The 17,230-nt window shown below is 44.0% G+C and overlaps 2 protein-coding genes across 9 annotated transcripts in view; one reads left to right on the plus strand and one right to left on the minus strand.

The window, feature by feature from the left end:
- The window catches only part of IL2RA (interleukin 2 receptor subunit alpha), a 52,879-nt gene that overhangs the window by 16,442 nt on the left and 19,207 nt on the right, over window positions 1–17,230 (plus strand). The window contains exons 7-8 of one of the 7 annotated variants that reach the window (XR_014692675.1): window positions 11,090–11,206; window positions 11,850–12,007. Coding sequence is in view for 6 of the 7 variants with exons in the window: in XM_084518166.1 (XP_084374292.1) it covers window positions 11,090–11,178 (89 nt within the window). In the remaining variant the exon portion in view is untranslated. Of the gene's footprint in view, window positions 1–148; window positions 3,316–6,862; window positions 7,224–8,256; window positions 8,962–11,089; window positions 11,207–11,849; window positions 12,524–17,230 lie in introns of those variants that run through there. The other 6 variants (XM_084518166.1, XM_084518170.1, XM_084518169.1 and 3 more) reach the window with 6 other exon arrangements.
- Window positions 9,703–16,508, minus strand: LOC311436129 (endonuclease domain-containing 1 protein-like). Of its 2 annotated transcripts, none has more exons than XM_084517970.1 (4): window positions 16,459–16,508; window positions 16,102–16,144; window positions 12,205–12,531; window positions 9,703–10,520 (listed from the first exon to the last, which is right to left on the minus strand). In XM_084517970.1, exons 1-4 carry the CDS (start codon window positions 16,491–16,493, stop codon window positions 9,975–9,977), a joined length of 951 nt encoding a protein of 316 aa, XP_084374096.1. In that variant the 5' UTR covers window positions 16,494–16,508; the 3' UTR covers window positions 9,703–9,974. The 2 variants fall into 2 exon arrangements, with proteins under 2 accessions (XP_084374096.1, XP_084374097.1); XM_084517971.1 differs by having other exon boundaries at window positions 16,102–16,175; window positions 16,459–16,474.

The following is a 17,230-nucleotide window of genomic DNA, read 5'->3' on the forward strand; positions in this document are numbered from 1 at the left end:
AACTGCTGCCTCTGGACATAAGAACAGGATAAGATCCTCTCCCAGTCTTATCCTCTGTTTTTCCCAGTTGGGGTAACTGCAGTAATCCCCGTGGAGCATTACAGATAACTCCAGGTGCTGATTTTGTGCTGATTTTGTGTTTTTACAGCTATCTTTTTTGTTTTGCTTACCCATTCCGCTGTCTTTGTGTGACTCGCCAAGCAGAGATGGTAAGTGGGAAGGAACCAGGAAAATATGAAATCTAAAAAAAAATAAATCCCTCGCACTGGAAGAGCTATCAGCCAGATCAACCATCTCATTATTGCACTGCTTGGATTTCTGAATACCTTCTGTGGTATTAAATAAATGACCCTGGATTTTGGGTTGTCTGGTTCAGCTGTTAAATGCTCCTACAAGAAAAGGAGGAATCAGAGCTTTTGAAATCAAAAAGCGTGCATAAAACCGCTTTGTCCCAGCCATTGTGGAACTGAGAATGACAGTTCAAATAACGGGTGGAAAATGAATCCCGTGAGGAAATTAAGGTTAATTATGCAAATATGTTGGTTTCAGATAGATTACGCAATCAGCCTTTTTCTCTCTGGCTGATCTGTGGGAAGTCTGGTGGAGCATCTGCCACCACCACCACGTAATTCTTCTTCCTTCATCCCCCTGATTTCTCAGTCATATCATGACAACTTTGTACTTCAGTCTTATTTCAGTCTGGCCTCCTCGCTCTTTCTGTTACTACATTGAGATGCATAAAGACTGCTCCTGCTCACAGGCTCCCCAGCCTCGTTAATCCAAAATGTCCCAATTTCACACTTGGGAGTTCTCTTTTTCTCCTCTTTCTTTGCTAATCCTCATCCCTATTTCTCCCCATGTTCATCACTAATGACTAATGGGCTCTGATTCTTTGCTGAATGGGGATATTTCTCTACAAGGCAGAGGGAGGAACTCTGTGTAACCACCAGCAGTGCTTTTTGCCTGTTCATGATAGGATAAAGCCATAGAAAGTGTAGACAATGGTTTGAAACTTGTGTTAGTGAAGATGGTTAACCATGGTGCAGATTGCCTGGGCTGTTGTGGGGTTTCTGAGAATATGATAGGAGAATAATTACCAAGAAAGTTCTACATTTCACTGGCCCTGTGGTGGAACAAGTGCTGAAATAGCTGATCCTAAAAGAAAGGGTAACTGAGATCCTAAGTGGTGTCTTCTGCAGAAAGTGCTGGATAATTTTTCCCCGTAAATATAGAAGAAGCCATAGAAAATCTGCTTTTTCCCAGCTGTGGTGATAACTTCCCAGGGAATTGCAGCATTCAGATCTAAGCTTGTGAAATCAATGCCTTGCTACAGAAGAACCAGATTGCATCTTACTGGACTCCTTCATGGTTCAGTATGCACACGTATTTATCGTTGCTCCCCTCTTCCAATTATTGCAAACTATCTCCACAACAGTTACTACATTATTACACGCCTGCTGTATTTAGTGATTATTCTATTCTATTCTATTCTATTCTATTCTATTCTATTCTATTCTATTCTATTCTATTCTATTCTATTCTATTCTATTCTATCCTATCCTATCCTATCCTATCCCTATCCCTATCCCTATCCCTATCCCTATCCCTATCCCTATCCCTATCCCTATCCCTATCCCTATCCCTATCCCACTTTACCCTAGATCAGGGAAGGATGCTGCAGACTGTGGCAGCAGATTAATATGTCTACACCTTTTGTAGCTGCAGAGCTCCAAAGAGCCTAGCATAAAGGCATCTGAGGACAGACTCAAGCACAACTTCAGCATATGCAATACTTGACATGTACTTACGTTATTGGGAATTTATGAGGTTTGAATCGTCTTCTGCCTCGTTTTAGCTATGTTTTGCCTGGGAGGATGGCATTCATCTGACAAAATGTAGGCAGCTATGCCTGAAACAGACAATGAGAAGGAACAAGTCCTTTAGGGGCTCACCATGTTGCCTATATATATATGCATATATTTATTTATGCCAAATATATTAACATATATACACTGCTTTATATATATACTTGTATTGCAATATATATACATATACATGTACATGTATATATATAGCTTTGTCTACATATGTACGTAGCTTTACACATATATACATATGTATATGCATATAGGCCAAATGACTCACTGGCTTAAGGCATGGGTTTCGTTTCATTGACTCTAAATGATGCCCAAATTGACCAGATTACCTATAGATGCTTAGGAATGTTTGTGTAATTTTCTGTTTTGTGATAAAATGTGTCATTGTTTTACTAGTTTGTATTCCTGTTGAGTTACTCTCACATCATAGCCTTGATATACTATCCATGCCTGAGTTACTCTTACTCCATAGCTTTAATATTTATACTTTCTGTTTTGTTGTTGTTGTTGTTTTATTTTATTTTATTCCTGCTGGAATAAGACTAATTCATAATATGTGTCTTTATACAGAGAGATATGTAATGGTCTACTTTATGCTGTTATTTTGTATGGGAGCAAACAACAACCTGTATGTATGCAATAGATGGTAGGTTTCCAAACCTGTCAGCTGCTCTGAAGTCTGCGAGCAGTGGTACTAGTGCCTGTGCTTCATTAGGTTAATACACTCTAGTTACTATTAACATAACTCCATTAAGCACTGCGGTTAGGCTGACCTGGCTTGTCCCACTCTTGGCATTTGACTGGGGAAGGCTAATATTTCATCTGCTTCTAGCATGTTATCCAGTGAAGCAGATAACGAGTCTTGTCTCCCACTGCCCCAGTGTTTTATTCTACTTTCCCTAGCCAGGTTGGCTCAAGGCCTCTCTCTCCATATTTTGCTTTTGTTTCCTGTAAATTAAGAGAGACACGTTGCTGGTATGGGACCTGTAAGCAATAGCGGGAAAACTATGATGGGATTTTATTTTGCTAGCTATTAACATTTGTGTAGAGTCTGAACTGAGGTGATCTCCAGCATGGGAGCTGTATGTGTACTTTATCACAAAACTGTAACTCTCATCTGAGCTGTACTGGGCTGTACCTCCTGGTAGGGCTCGCTGACCCTCTGGGGAAATGGTTGTATTTGAGTCTTGATCCTTCAACACAACACACAGAATATGTGGAAATCAATAGGATCTAGCCTGGTAGCAAAACTCTGCCACTGGAAGAAGCCGTGGCCAAAGGGGCACCATAATTGTCGTGTTTGCTCCATGGCCACTCTTGTTTGTTTTACAAATTTACATTTTTGTTTTTGATATTTTTATTCTGTAAACTTTGATTTTCTCAGTGTGGAATGATTAATAAACTGTAAGAATAAATTGTTCTGGATGTCTGAAAGGCAGGTTGTCCTTCTTATTATTGATCTAGACTTCAAAGATTCTGATATTTGTTTTCCATTACTCCTATACCATATAAACCCAAGTGCCAGGAAACTTTTTTTTTTTTTCTTTCCTGAAGTCTGCAGCAGAAAAGCTATCTTGTACATTAAAATGTTTCAGTGTATATGTCTTCATATGGATGTCTCCATGTGAGCTCATCCCATCACAGTGGAGATAAGAGGAGTCTCGAGAGTTTTGGCTATTAAATGCAGATATTCAACCAGGCAGAATAGTTTTCCAGCCCCTATGGACAGCATCAGCTAGATCTACATTGACTCTACTGCAAGCTTAGACAATAGCTCACACAGAAACACCTAACATTTGATCTGGTTGCCTAAACGTAGAAATCTGCCAGGATCCAAGACACCCAGGGGTGTCAGAGACTGAGCCGAACCCCAGCCTCAAAGTCATCAAGACTTTCAGAACCTGTTAGTCACCTGTGTAAATGTATCAGTGAAAAAAACTGATTAAAAGCATTGCCTACCACCCTAAGGCAGAATAATTTCTTAAGTTCAAATTTAAGTGTGATTTTTTTTTTTGTTGCAGTGACAAAAAAATTATTATTATAATAAATATTATGTTATGTGATAAACTACAATAATAAACTTATAAAAATTATATAAACTTATATATATTATATAAAACTATAATTATCAAAAATTACAATAATAAACTAATATTATAAAATAACAAGAGCTAGGGACCTTATGCACAGGTACTGTTCAGTGGCCAAAAATGGCCCATATCATAGACAACTGAGAAGATGCAAGGCAAGACTGAGAGTGCAAGGAGGCAGTGAAACAGTACAGATCCGCCTCTCAGTCACAGTCTTAACACTTCAGCCACCCACTCTTTCTAGATTTTTATGTTTTCTGTAGGAATAACAGTGTGGCAGGGCAAATACGTGCTCACCTGGGGGCTGTGAAGGCGTTTGAGCTAAGACTTGAGGACTCAGCAAGTGCCAGTTCCATCAGTCATCTCCAGGTTTCTAATTCTCTCTTTTCTCCTCCAGCCTTTCTGCAGGAGACACTCAGGGAAGACATCCCCTAGCTAGGTTTTATTTTTAGCACCCATACTAGATACGGTCCTTTCAGTGCAGAGCCCCCAGGGGTGTTGCCCCAACTAAGGGTAGGTCCCTGTAGGATGCAGCCCATGGCTTCAGGGCAGATCGGTGCTGCTACAGGGCTAATGCTTCTGCATAAATCATTTGAGCCACTTGCAAGACCCAAAACTGGGTCTTCTATCCTGTCAACACCCTAAACCTTCCCCTGCTTATCCTAAAAAAGCCCTTCAACCACCTGCTCTACATGCTGCTTGCACAAGTTGCATGCCAGGACCCAACTGTGCAATGCCCAAGAAGACCTGATGGGATGAGGGCTCCCAGAACAATGCTCAGAGCCCAGTGATATTGGAGAGGCTCCAGGGGAGGTGGCATCATTGGTGTCCCCAGGAAGCCTCCCACGTCCTCAGGGAAGCTGGTCATGGTGCTACTGCAAGCTGACAAGAAAGTTGCTTTCGCCCAGCGGGTCTAGGGCAGGAGGAGGGTATCAGAAACACCCTGCTTCAGCGTTTCCAGGTCAAAATTCTCAGAATTTCCATTTCAAGGGGAATTTGGAAACTTCTTGGGGTTTTGTTCTGATTCAGATTGAAACCACATTTTGAAATGACAAAATTTCCTGTGCACGAGTAGTCCTGTTTTCCAGCTCTCTTTGCTCAAAACCAAAAGTTTCTTACTCCTCTAATTCTTATTGTTTTTATACTGCTGAAACCCCCTATCCTCAACAAAGTTCTGATTAAGCACAGCATATGAGGAAAATAATAAAAATGAAGGTTTTTATGCTGTCTGTTTTAGCCTTAGGACACAGTATACAGTAAAAGAAAGATAATTCTTCTGTTTTCTTTTTATGGATGGGAAACTTCATAAATCAGCCTCAGTCCAAGACCAGAGCTCCATATATTCAGAGTGAGATCTCAGAGCCTTGGAATTAAATTATTATTTACCATTTATGCAAGTAGCAATTTGTTAAAACAGGTCTTCAACTAAGAAAATGTGAGCAGGTTACTCAGGACAAGATTAGGCTCAGCTAACATAACTGCAGAAAGAGATGCCGTCGTGCAATTTGTCAGAAACAGGGTGCAAATTTACATTATAAATACTGTACTTGCCAATGTGATACTTAGAAAGCAAACTTTACTTCATATTAGGAGACCTGAATATATTGCTCTCACTGATATCATCATGACATGCTAAAAAAAATCATTTTCAGCAGATATTCTGAGTGTTGTGCAGAATCACACAGACACAGCATAAAGCCTTTCAGCTTTTTTTTTCCTCTTTTCTCTCTCTCTCTCTTTTTTTTTTTTTTTTTTTTTTTTTTCCCCAGCTAAAAATGATAATTTCTTCTCAATTTTCCTTCCTGCTGAAGGCTTCCTCCAAGCCCAGTTTATCTGTCAGGTGTTTTCCTCTTCCTGATGTACAGTTTTGCTACCTCTGTGAAAATATATCCAAGCACCCAGTCATTTTCACTGTGCCACTCCCCTTTTATAAGCTTACATCAGACAGAGCTGTCTCAAGCCTTTAGTCCTTATACTCATGACACTGTTTCTCCAACACCAGATTTTGCTCTAGGAGTTGCCAGCCATGCTTTAGCCCTTCGATTCAAGTAAAGGTACGAGAGATCAGACAGAACAGACAGAAGGTGCTATAAAAATGCAAAGATCCACTTTTTTTTTACTTTTTTTCTTTTTTTTTTTTAAACAATATTATTTCACGTTTGGATGAAGAGTCAAGAGGGAAAATAGTTTTCAAGACCCAAGCTTTTTTGGTGACCTTGCAACTATGCCTTACATGAAAAAATAGAAGAGAGGAACATTCAGTTTGTTAAAAAACAAATAATATCTAATAGCTCCTTGTAAGATAAAGCAGAAGCTAGGTAAATGGAAATGACATCCCTTTCCTTTTTGTAAGATCCATATTTAACTGAAGTCAGGAAATTCCCAGTAGGACTTCCTATAAGATTCAGTTGCGTGGTGATAGATGGGACCCCATTTCTGCTTCTTGCTTTGGAGATGCTCAGAGACCTCAGGTGCCATGGGAAAACCTCTCCTGTCTTGCCTTGGTACCTCCTGGTTGCCTCTTCCAAAAAGTGGAGACAAAACCTCCTCCACCAGTCCTCAGTGTGCTAAAAACCCAGCAGGATCCTTTTGGGTGGTTCCTGGCTGGGGACAAGGCTCAGCTCTAGCCAGGTTTGTGTAGGGGCAGAAATGTCTCCTGTGCCCACAGATCTGAACCACCAGGAGAGCAGCACCTGCAGCCTGGAACCCCTCAGATATTCACGAGGTAGAAAAGCATCATTAATTTCATTTAACGTGGGAGGGACCAAGGTATGGGTTGTGCCTGCTGTCACAAGAGCCCAGCCGCCTTGTGGCATGAGGTGTAGGCAACAGAAGCAGCTGAGATGCCCCACCTCTGAGCTCCTCACCTGCTAATTCACCCTTTTTCTGGTGCAGGCAGGACAGAGCAGCCTGCTCACCGTGCGGCTGTCTGCTCTCCTTCCTCCACCCACGCTACATGGGGGTGTTTGCAACCCAGCCATCACTGCACAAGGTAATGCCTCAGTCTAGACCACACAGGAAGCCTGTGGCAATGCCAGAAATAGTAAGTGACGCCGGGAATTTGGAGGAAAGCTGCTTCTGCTCCTGAGTCCTGCTGCCAGCCTGTCCTGTGCTTGCTCGGCCACTGTATGTACACGGAGAGGTGGCCTGGGAAGGACGCTTGGTCCTCTGTTGGCCAGAGGGGTTTCTCACAGACATGCAATGTGATGAGTGTGTTTCCAGGCTGAACTAATCAAATGCTAGGCTTTTTTGTTCATCCGTTTGCTTGTTTTATGGGATGGGTAACACCTAGAGGCCCTCGAGCAGTGGCAGGACCTCTGGGTGAGCTGCTGGCAGAGCTGCATGCCCCTTCAGATGCCCCAGAAGGTGATGCAACCAGCAATAGCTCTGAGCTACCAACACCCCCCTACAGCCCCCACTAATAACCACTTTTTCCTTCATGTCTAAAGTCCTGCTGACACCCAGATCTCCCCCCACAGACAGACAGACACAGAGCAGAGCAAGCTATGACGTTACCTTCCCAGCTCAGGGGGGCTGCATCTTCCCAGCAGGCACATGCATGGCTCACGGGGTGGCTTTGGGCTCTGTCCCTATGTCCCATTCACATCCAGGATCAGCAGAAACCAGAGGAAACTCCATAAGAAAGCTGCCTGGAGGCTGTTCCAGGAGCTGGGGGCCTTGGGGCTGGGGCAGCCCTCTGCTCAGCTTGCCCCTGATATCTGCTGGGAGACAGCCTCCAAGCTGATTCATTTACTCCTTTGGCTTCCAATGCATTTCATGTGCTCGCAGAGGAGGGGAGGGCATTTCTGGGTACCACTGGGCGAAACGGTCCTGGGGAGGAGAACCAGGGAGCTGGTGGAGGTGTGAGTCAGGGGGTGGCTGGGCTATGGGGAGCCGGGGGGATTCCAGCAGGGCCTGGAAAGCGGGGGTGGCTGGAGCGGTGAGGATGAGTGCGGTTTTCAGGCACGAGGAGGTGGGGTGAAAGAGTCAGAGGAGGCCCATGAGTAACTGCAGAGGGGGCTGCTGGGCTCCCTCAACCTGAAATAGCAGTGGCAGTTTCACCCTGTCGGTGGTTTCTGATGGTTTGAAATATTCAGGCAGGGGACCTGGGACCACACGGGACTATCAGGAAAGGGGAAAATATGAGTGGTGTCCCTGACTTTCCTCCTGACTTTGTCCTCCACAGATACTCTCCTACCTCACTGAGAAACACAGCTAGCAAAAAGTGAGTTATTATTGCTGCTTAACTTATTGTAAGTTGAGTTATTATTATTGCTGCTCTTGGTAAGGCAGGTGGAGATGACAGGAGCAGATGTCCACGATGCTACCTGGCACTGCACAAAGGTCTGGGGCTGGACCTGATCGCCTGCACTCAGGTGTCCAGAGCCACTGGAGATGCTTTTGAGGACCTGAACCCATCCTGACTGCTGGCCCGTGGTGGGTGCAGATGTCCCCAGGACCCTGCAGCAGGTCATCCAGACCCACAGTATACCTCAAGGCATCTCAGCTGGCCCAGGATGCCTGTATTTATGCAGCTGAGCTGATCTCCTCTGCAACCAGAGCTCCGAGGACCAGAACCCATGGAGAATGATCCACCACGATGACACCATGATCTACCTCACGTGTGCAAGTTCATAGGAAAAGCATCAGGACTCTGATGGTAACACTTCCATAAGTGTTGCCACATCTTCAGATTGCATTTGGACAGCCTGCCTTTGGCAAGGAAGCCTTCTGCACTAGGGCATTACCAGGAGTGGAAATTTCAGTGGGAAGTAACTTTTGGTTTATATGTGACCATAAGATCCAGCACTGGAGCAAATAATTCATATTGTGAACTACTCAGAAACTAAATTATGTTCCATATATTGACTTTTTATACCAATGAACAGGTCTTACAAAGGAAAAAAAAAAAAAAGTCAATTACATATAAATCTGTGGAAAAGGTTCAGAAGTAGAGCAGAAAATAAAGCTATCCCACCAATGTATCACCAAAATTTATCTTTGACTGCTCAAAGTCTGCTGTACATTTGCTCCTTGAGCCTGGTTGCCTGTTACCTCAGCACTTGTTCTCAAGATACGAGGTCCAAAAGCAAGCAAACAAAAATCTCCTAGTAAATTTACGTAAGCATGGCCTTCATGTTAGCTCAGGGTTAGGGAGCCTAATGATTCAATGCAGGTTATTTCCTTCCTTCTCCTTGTTTTACCTTATTGCAGACCTCAGAGGAGCTGGGATGTTCCTCCTACGCTAAGTTGCCTTCCTTCTTTCCACCTTCCTCTCTCCCTCTGTCCTTTGCTGATGTCCTTGGCTGTGTCAGTAGGATAATCCTTACAGACCAACAGCAATGCTTGGGCTCTTTGCTTGTTCCAGAATCAATCACAGCATCGCTGAATGGCTGAGGTTGGAAGGGACCGCTGGAGATCCTCTAGCCCAAGCCCCTGCTCAAGTAGGGTTAGACAGAGCAGGTCATCCAGGATGGTGTCCAGCTGGGCTTTGAATATCCCCAGGGCTGGAGACTCCACAACCTCCCTGGGCTACCTGAGCCACCCTACCCTGAGATCTTTCCCAAAGAGGTGAGGGAGAAGTCAGCAGCATGCTATCAGTCATGCCAGATGAAAAAGGGAAGGAAATACATTCTGTATATGGGCATGGAGAAAAAGGAAAAAACAAACAAACAAACAAACAAAAAACACAAACAAGAAAAAAAAAATAAAAGAAAAAACCTCTCTAGTCTTAGTGATAAGCTCCGATTTCCTTGCCAATGGGCTTTTATTCAGATTGCCCCTCCAGAGTTTCCAAAGACACTTCCATGAAAGTTTATTGCAAGGGTGGGCGGCGGAGTAGGAAACCAAACCAGGTGGAGGCTCTGCTGGCCTCTTCCTTTTTTTTTCAGAGAAGATGGTCCCAGAAACAAAGCTGGAAAACAGCTAGAGAAGGAAGGATGAATGGCACACAGTGCACACGGTGCTGCTAGTGGCTCCCTTTTACACCCAGGAGGTGCAACGAGGCTCATTCCCGCGGACAGTCGCTATCAAAGAGATAAACTTGGTCCCTCCCATAGAGCTGGGTCAACACCTCCTCCAGCTCCCCCAGTGTGAGCATATGGACCTCGTTCTTGTCATTCTCAGCAATGACCGCCCAAGATTTCCTGTGGTTGTTGTCCACCTCGCAGCAGGCACTCGACCAGATGTGGCTGGGCTTGTTGACCCTGCCCTTGGCGATGTAGTTGTTCCCAGGCACGGCGCCCACCACGATGTAGGTGGTGTTGCAGCTCTGCGTCCTCCTCATCATGATTTGCTGCTCATAGTTGTTCCAGGCACCGCCGTTGAGTTTCTCGTCCTGGGGGATTATGTTGGTGAGGCTGAAGGTGGCCAGCCTGCTGATGGAGTCGGGGTGGTGGCCGCTGGGGTTCAGGTGGCCCCGGTTCAGACCCGTCAGGTTCTTGTAGTCCCGGAGGACAGCCTGGCTCTTGCTGAGCTGCTCTAAAGTGACGTTGAAATAATTCAAGAGGGTCCATTCTTTTTCCATCGTTTTGGGATAACTTAAGCCCATCAGCTTGAAAGGTAAAGAGGAAAGTGTGTTAGCATGGGAGATGGGAATAAAAGAGCAGGTTTCCGTGGAGTCTCTGAATGTCGAACACTCGTGGTTTTTTTTGTGTCATCTCAGTGTGTGAAAACCCAAATCAAAGAGAAATCTCAAAGCTGCCCCTCCCCGACAAATACAAGAGATTAAAATAAAATAAAGCTCAAAATGTGGCTGCACTTGATCTGACTTGTGACCTTTGAAATCCAGCTGGCAGCGGGAGCGTGGGCGGATGATGAGGCAGCGAGAGTTTTCCATTCTCCCAGGTTTGAGAGGTGACTTTGGCGAGACACATTTGTGACACATCTGGTTCCCTTTCCTCCCATCTCCTAACCCCACAGCTGCCCCGGGGCTCTCCCCAGCTCCTGCCACCCCCATTAATCATATCCAACCTTCATCACCTGCATCTAATCACCCTGTCACCAGCCCTGGCCTTTGCTCCGTTCAGCCCCATTTCCACAGCAGTTTTTCTCTGTCTCTATGTTTTTCGTGCCTTTTTTTTTTTTTTTAGTTCAATCTGTCAACACCCTTGTGTTTTACAGGCTTGGGGAAAACAACAGCACAGATGTCCTATTTAAGGCTTAGGTCTCTCGGGGAGTCCTTGCAGATGGACAGGATGGGAAGAGGATGAGGAGAGCCCATGGGACTCCCAGGGAAAGGTGAGGAGGACTCATTCCCTCTGATCTGCTCCGATTTTGCTCCCCATTTGGGAAGAAGCATGTATATGCTGCAGGCATACCACACTTCTGAAACACCAGTGTTTGCCTCCTCTAACCCCATGCCCAGGGAAATGGGTTGGGAAACCCATCCTAGAGGTGAGGTTTCCCAGGGAGGGCTACAGCTCATTACGAGGATGAAGCTTTTTGCTCTAATAACTAAGCAAAAATATCTCAGTGCAAGTGAGATCTGGTACCACTGTGCTAATAACGTTTCTCAGAGCTGAGCCATGCCAGGGAACACAGATGTTTTCCTTCTGCAGCATCACTGAAAATAAGTTGGAAATAATCAGCCTTTTAAGGCAGCTCACAATTCCCAAAGAGAGCTGGGAAACCCAAATACCAAAGGGCACCACGCTGCAAAAAGGTCTTTGAAGAAAGTTAGCCAAATCACAGATTTTGCAGATGGCCTGGGGTGATGGTCCAGGATGAAAAGAGAAATTTTTATCCCCTCTGAATATTGTCAGCGGCGCCATACCAAATTTATTGCTTGAGTTGCTATGGCCAACAAATGCAAATGCCTTTTATACATATATGTATATATATATATATATACAATCTATAACACCTTTCTTTCCTTATTTAGGAAAACTTTTTGGCCTTCCTTTGGAACAGGACACATGGCCTTCTTCTGTGGCTCATTCCCATCGAATTTAGTTGCTGTTGGCCATCTCTTTGCCGTGGTTTGTTTTCCCACCCCAGCACAGGACAGGAAAGGGGGTGCATTACACAGTGTGATATCAGGTAATTTGTCTTTATGTTCCCCTAAGCTCAATGCTGAAAAATGGGCATTTTTAGGGCATGACTCATCTCAATCTCCTGATGACATCTCAAATTCATCAGAGGAATTGCACTGCGAGGGGACAGATAAGATGAATCCCATCCAGTTATGCCAGTTATGCTTTTAATGAGTTTGATGTGTGGAAAGAAAGGACACTCACCTGGGGCTCAACCAGCCACGTTTTAGGTCTTTTGCCGGGCCCAGGCTGGTACAAGTAAGCAGAGTACACGGGAATACGCCTGCTCCTGTCGTAAAGGGTGGCAAAGTAATACTGGTTCTCATAGCGCTGGCAGATCCAGGCTGGGTTCTCCGGCTCCAGGGCATCATTTGGGGGGGTTTCCCGGAAGAAAAACTGGGGGCATGAGCTTTCAAAGGACGTCACCACCTCGCCACGTCCCAACCAAAGGCAGCTGGAGGAGATCTGCAGCAGAATCAGCAGCAGTGGTGGCATCGCGGGGAGGACTCCAAGGGATGGGCTCTTGCTCACCTGGAGGTCAAATGCAGACAAGATCAGAGAAAGCTCGTCAAACCTGGAGTCATTTTTGTCCTTGTGGGACATGGCTGGCAGAGAAGGTGCCTTTGAAAGATCAGGGAGAGAACATTTTCTCCTCTCTTGGATAGAGAAAAATCATCAGGGGAATATGGGTGGAATTTAGGATAGGTTTCAGTGCCTCGATGGGGCAGCAGCAGGAGATTTCAGCCCCTCTGAAGATTGACCTGAACCCACCCCATGTCTCATCAGCTCATAGAGCAAAGCTTTCTTGGCAAAACTAATGCTTCTGCTTGGATGATGATGATGATGATGATGATGATGATGATAATGATGATGATGATAATAATAATAATAATAATAATAATAATAATAATAATAATAATAATAATAATAAATTGGCCAAGCTGGTAACATAAGCATCTCCACAGATCAGCTGCTGGAGGATCCCTGCTGGATCACAGGGACATGAAGAGAGGTCCATGTTCAGCAGACACCAGCACCTGCCCCGAGGCATGGTGCTGGGCCAGGGACCTTCCTTCCAGCCAACCCATTTGGCCAAGAGCTCAGTGGGAAGGCTGAGTCCCGAATCAAAGTCCTGAATCTCAGCATTTTGGGTCTTTTTTTATGTATGTATTTTTGGTTGGTTGTTTTCCCACTTAAATCAGATGTATAACCCCAAATGGTCCAGCCTGGGGTCCTGGCTCTCAGGCAGCTGACACTGGGCAATATGCACCCTCCTTGCGTGTGGGGGGAGTCCAGCCCCAAAAATGAGCTCACAGACAAACATTTGGATGCAGAGAAAGGACTCAGAGGCTGGTAGCAGCAAATGTAGCAACACCAATATCGAGGGGCAGCTCTTCCCATGATTGCACAAAATTTCTACCCATTCGCATCTTCAGCTTTTCTGGTTATTTTTTCCTGTACTGCAAAAGGAGCTGGCACAGGAATTTCTATTTCTTGTCCAGAAATAGCCCTATTTCATCTTTCTCAGGTGTTGATGTGAAAGTTGGCAGTCAGCAAGATCTTTCTGTTTGGAGAGAACTGCTCCAAATTTTCCTGCGATGCAGGATGCTTTATCTTCTCTCAGCTGCACACAGGCTTTGGGATAGCAGTGATATTTCCATTTTCATTGCTAGACGTTCAACTGAGTGGTTTTAAAATAATTAGCATTTGAAATAAGGCTGATAGGAGAGGCAGCTGAAAAGATTCACGGGAGTGAAAGCTGCTGTTGCCTCTGAAACACAAAGCCCACCTTTGGCTGGGGAAGTGTCTGAGCTGCTGGAGGCTGGGAAAGTCACCTTGCACATTGCCCTTTTTGTATTATTTCCCCTGACCCTCCTGTATTAATTTCCATTGGATTCAGGAGATTGAACTGGAGATACCCTTGGTCTGACACAAGGCATCAGGTTCTTTATCTCTTTACTAGCACTGGATCAGGAACACGGTGACAGCAAGCTGAAAACTACGAGTGAACCACAAGAGGTGATTCATTCCAGTACTCTCTAGAGCACGACAGTAGCTGACCCATCTCAGGCAGGAAAGGTGCATCTATTGCACCACCCCCTCCACAAGCTTTATATATATATGTACATATATAAATATACACACAAAAAACTGATTTCATTTCAGATATATAGAAACCAACCTACCGTGTGAAAGAGCAGTGCATAGATATGTTTATTCACGTGATTCTGCTTGCAGCCCCAGAGCAGCAGAGGATTTTCAAATGCCCCTGCTACAGCCTGAAACTGGCTGTGGCTGGGGGGTGGTTTATATACGATCTCCAGGAAAGGAAATTTGGTGATAATTCTGTTTTACTGGATTATTTGAGTAGGATTTAGAGTGAAGTCTCCCTGGGGTGGAGCCAGGACAAGTGTTGCAGATGTGTTTTTCCAGAGGTCTTTTTCCAGGTCATGGGCAGAATAAGCTCCCTCCTCTCATTCAACAGTTTGGTGTGAATTTTCCAGGTGATTTGGCGACTGAAACTTACAGGTTCATTATGCAAGGTGTTTTGTGGCATTTCTGATAACCTTGAGTCGAGCCTTTCCTATGGCTGTGAGCCAGACTCTGTCCGTGAGCCAAAATAAGGTCTTGAATCTACTTTTTTCCGGAAATTGCATGTGAAAGAGGGTACGAACCCAAAGCCAGCTCCCATCTGCTTGGTTCATGCTGTAATCAGCTGGCAGTAATTCAGAGATAAGGAATGCTCCCAGATCAGGTGTACCTGGCTGCTCCAGCCATCCTCAGGTCAGGAGGAGACTCTGCACCCAATACCTTCAGTGCATATCCTACAGCTTTGGTCCAACAGCTCTGGGACATAATTTTAGCATTATTGCTGCAGGCCCAATGGAGCCGGGTGGGTTAGCTGAAAAGATGTGCCCTGTTCAGCCCAGGTCTTGCTGCTTCATTCCAGTGCACAAAATAACCTTGGGGCATGTGAAAATTCACACGAAACGTGATAACCCCGTCTTTGGGAGATAATTAATAATAACATTAATAAATGCTATAGTGATGATGATAGCACGATGATGGTCATCATCAAGATTAATAATTAAAAAAGAACACACTGGAATCTGTTTTCCTACAATTAAACAACTGAGTTAACCATTGGGCACCTTCTTGTGCATCCATTCCCAAGGCTTCCTCCACTTATTGCTTCCCCAAGGTATCTTAGATCAGTTCCAACATGTGGCTGGGGCAGTAGGTGAGTTGCAGAGGCAAAATCTCTTCCAAGTGTCCCACCAGGCTTTGGTGTCTTTTCCAGAGAGGTGACACACTGCCAGCCTCAACAAGGGCTGCAGCTCGAACATGATCCAAGGGATTGGCTTCTGGCAATGCCAGTCCAGAGTGGGTTGACTCATTCCCTTTGGGAATAATGTTCCTTCTTCAAGGTTTTGGTCTGAGCATAGCCAAAAGTGATATATATATATATATATATACATATACATATACATACATACATACATATATATATATATAATATGTATAATATTTATATATATAATATATAATATATAATATTATATAATATATAATATAAATTATATATATAATATATAATATAATTATATATATTATATAATTATAATATATATTATATAATTACAATATATATATATTTTTATATATATATATATAAATATATATATATATATAAATAATATATATATATATTTTTATTATTATTATTATTTTTTCCCAGATCCCACTTGATTTCATTATTTCCTCAAAGACCAAGGTTTAGTTCACACAGTGACAAGTTTCCACCTTCCTCCAATCTCTGTGGCTTTTAAGTACATCACTCATATTCTCCAGATTTTTACTGTCTACTTTTCTATGCTTGATTTTCTTTCCTGGGCCATTCCTCCTCCCCTTGTCCTCTGTAATATAAAACATTAAATCCCTGCCAAGTATACACCTGTGTAAATTCTAATTTTTTCCTATGGAGGAGGTTAGATCTCAGAAACTGCAGCCCACCCTTTGTCCGATGTACTTATTCTGAAGCTTAAGGAAATAATTTAAAAGAAATACGTCAGTCAGCGATGAGGAAGGAGCAGGACTTACCTTGAAGCAGTATCTCAGGTGAACTGTCACCTTGTTCTTCCCCCTTGAGAAACAGCAACGTGTCGTGAGTCCCACTGCAATAAATACCTGTGGTGGTGTTACCTTGCTAGGCAGCTGAACTCCACCACAGCCGCTCTCTCACTCTTCAGAAGAGGAGGGGAAGAATTAAAGGAAAGAACAACTCATGGGTTGAGATAAGGACAATTTAATTAAAGGGAAAAATAATTACTAAAAATAAAGATTACTATTAATTGAATGATTTAAGTAAAGGGGAAAAGTGGAAAGGGGAAAAGGGAGGGGGAAAGGGAAAAACAAAACAAGTAAAGGCTGTGTGGAAGTGCAGAGGAAAAAAATTACTCTCTGCTTTCCACAAATGAGCGATGCTTGACCATGTCCTTGAAGCAGGGCCTCAAAGCACGTAGCCAGTGTTTGGGAGGAGGACTGACGTTTTCACAACGAGAGCCCAATCCTTCTCTTGTTTTTCTTTTTCCACTTTTTATTGCTGAGTGTGACATCATATGGTACGGAATATCCCTTTGGTTGGTTTCGGTCAGCTGCCCTAGTGATGTTCCTTTCTCACTTTTTTTTTGCCCACCCCCTAGGAGGGTTAGGGAGGGAAAGTTAACATCCCAGTTGCTGCAGGGAAAGTTAACATCCCAGCCAGACCCAGTGCAACCCAGTCATAAATCTTCCCCTTTTTATAGAAAGTGAAGCTTACCGAAAAATGTAATTATTCCAGGGAGATTTGCTCATGCCTGCCCAGAAATGGGACAAGTGCAATTTTCTATTTCCTCATAATTTCTCCCAAGTTTGCTGACTGGAATCACATGTCACAAACAGACTGTGATTGGTGACTTCCCTCCCCATTTCCTCATTTCTTGTGGGGCTCTGTTTTCAGCCGACAGCCTTTGGGGACGTTAGATGTCACAGCCTGTCTGAGCACACACAGGTGCCCTGCTCTCCTACAGCCTCTCAGAACACAGTTAATATGGTCAGGGCAGGCATTTTCCTTTCCCTGACTGTAAAGGTTTTGTAACAGCATTGCCAATGCCATCCTATAGATTTTGGGGGGCATATAACTGCCCCATTCTTTATTCATTTACATTTTCTAGATACAGAAAGAGCATTT

Source organism: Aythya ferina (assembly GCF_964211825.1).
Source record: "Aythya ferina genome assembly, chromosome: 1".
NCBI classification, from domain to species: Eukaryota; Metazoa; Chordata; class Aves; order Anseriformes; family Anatidae; genus Aythya; species Aythya ferina.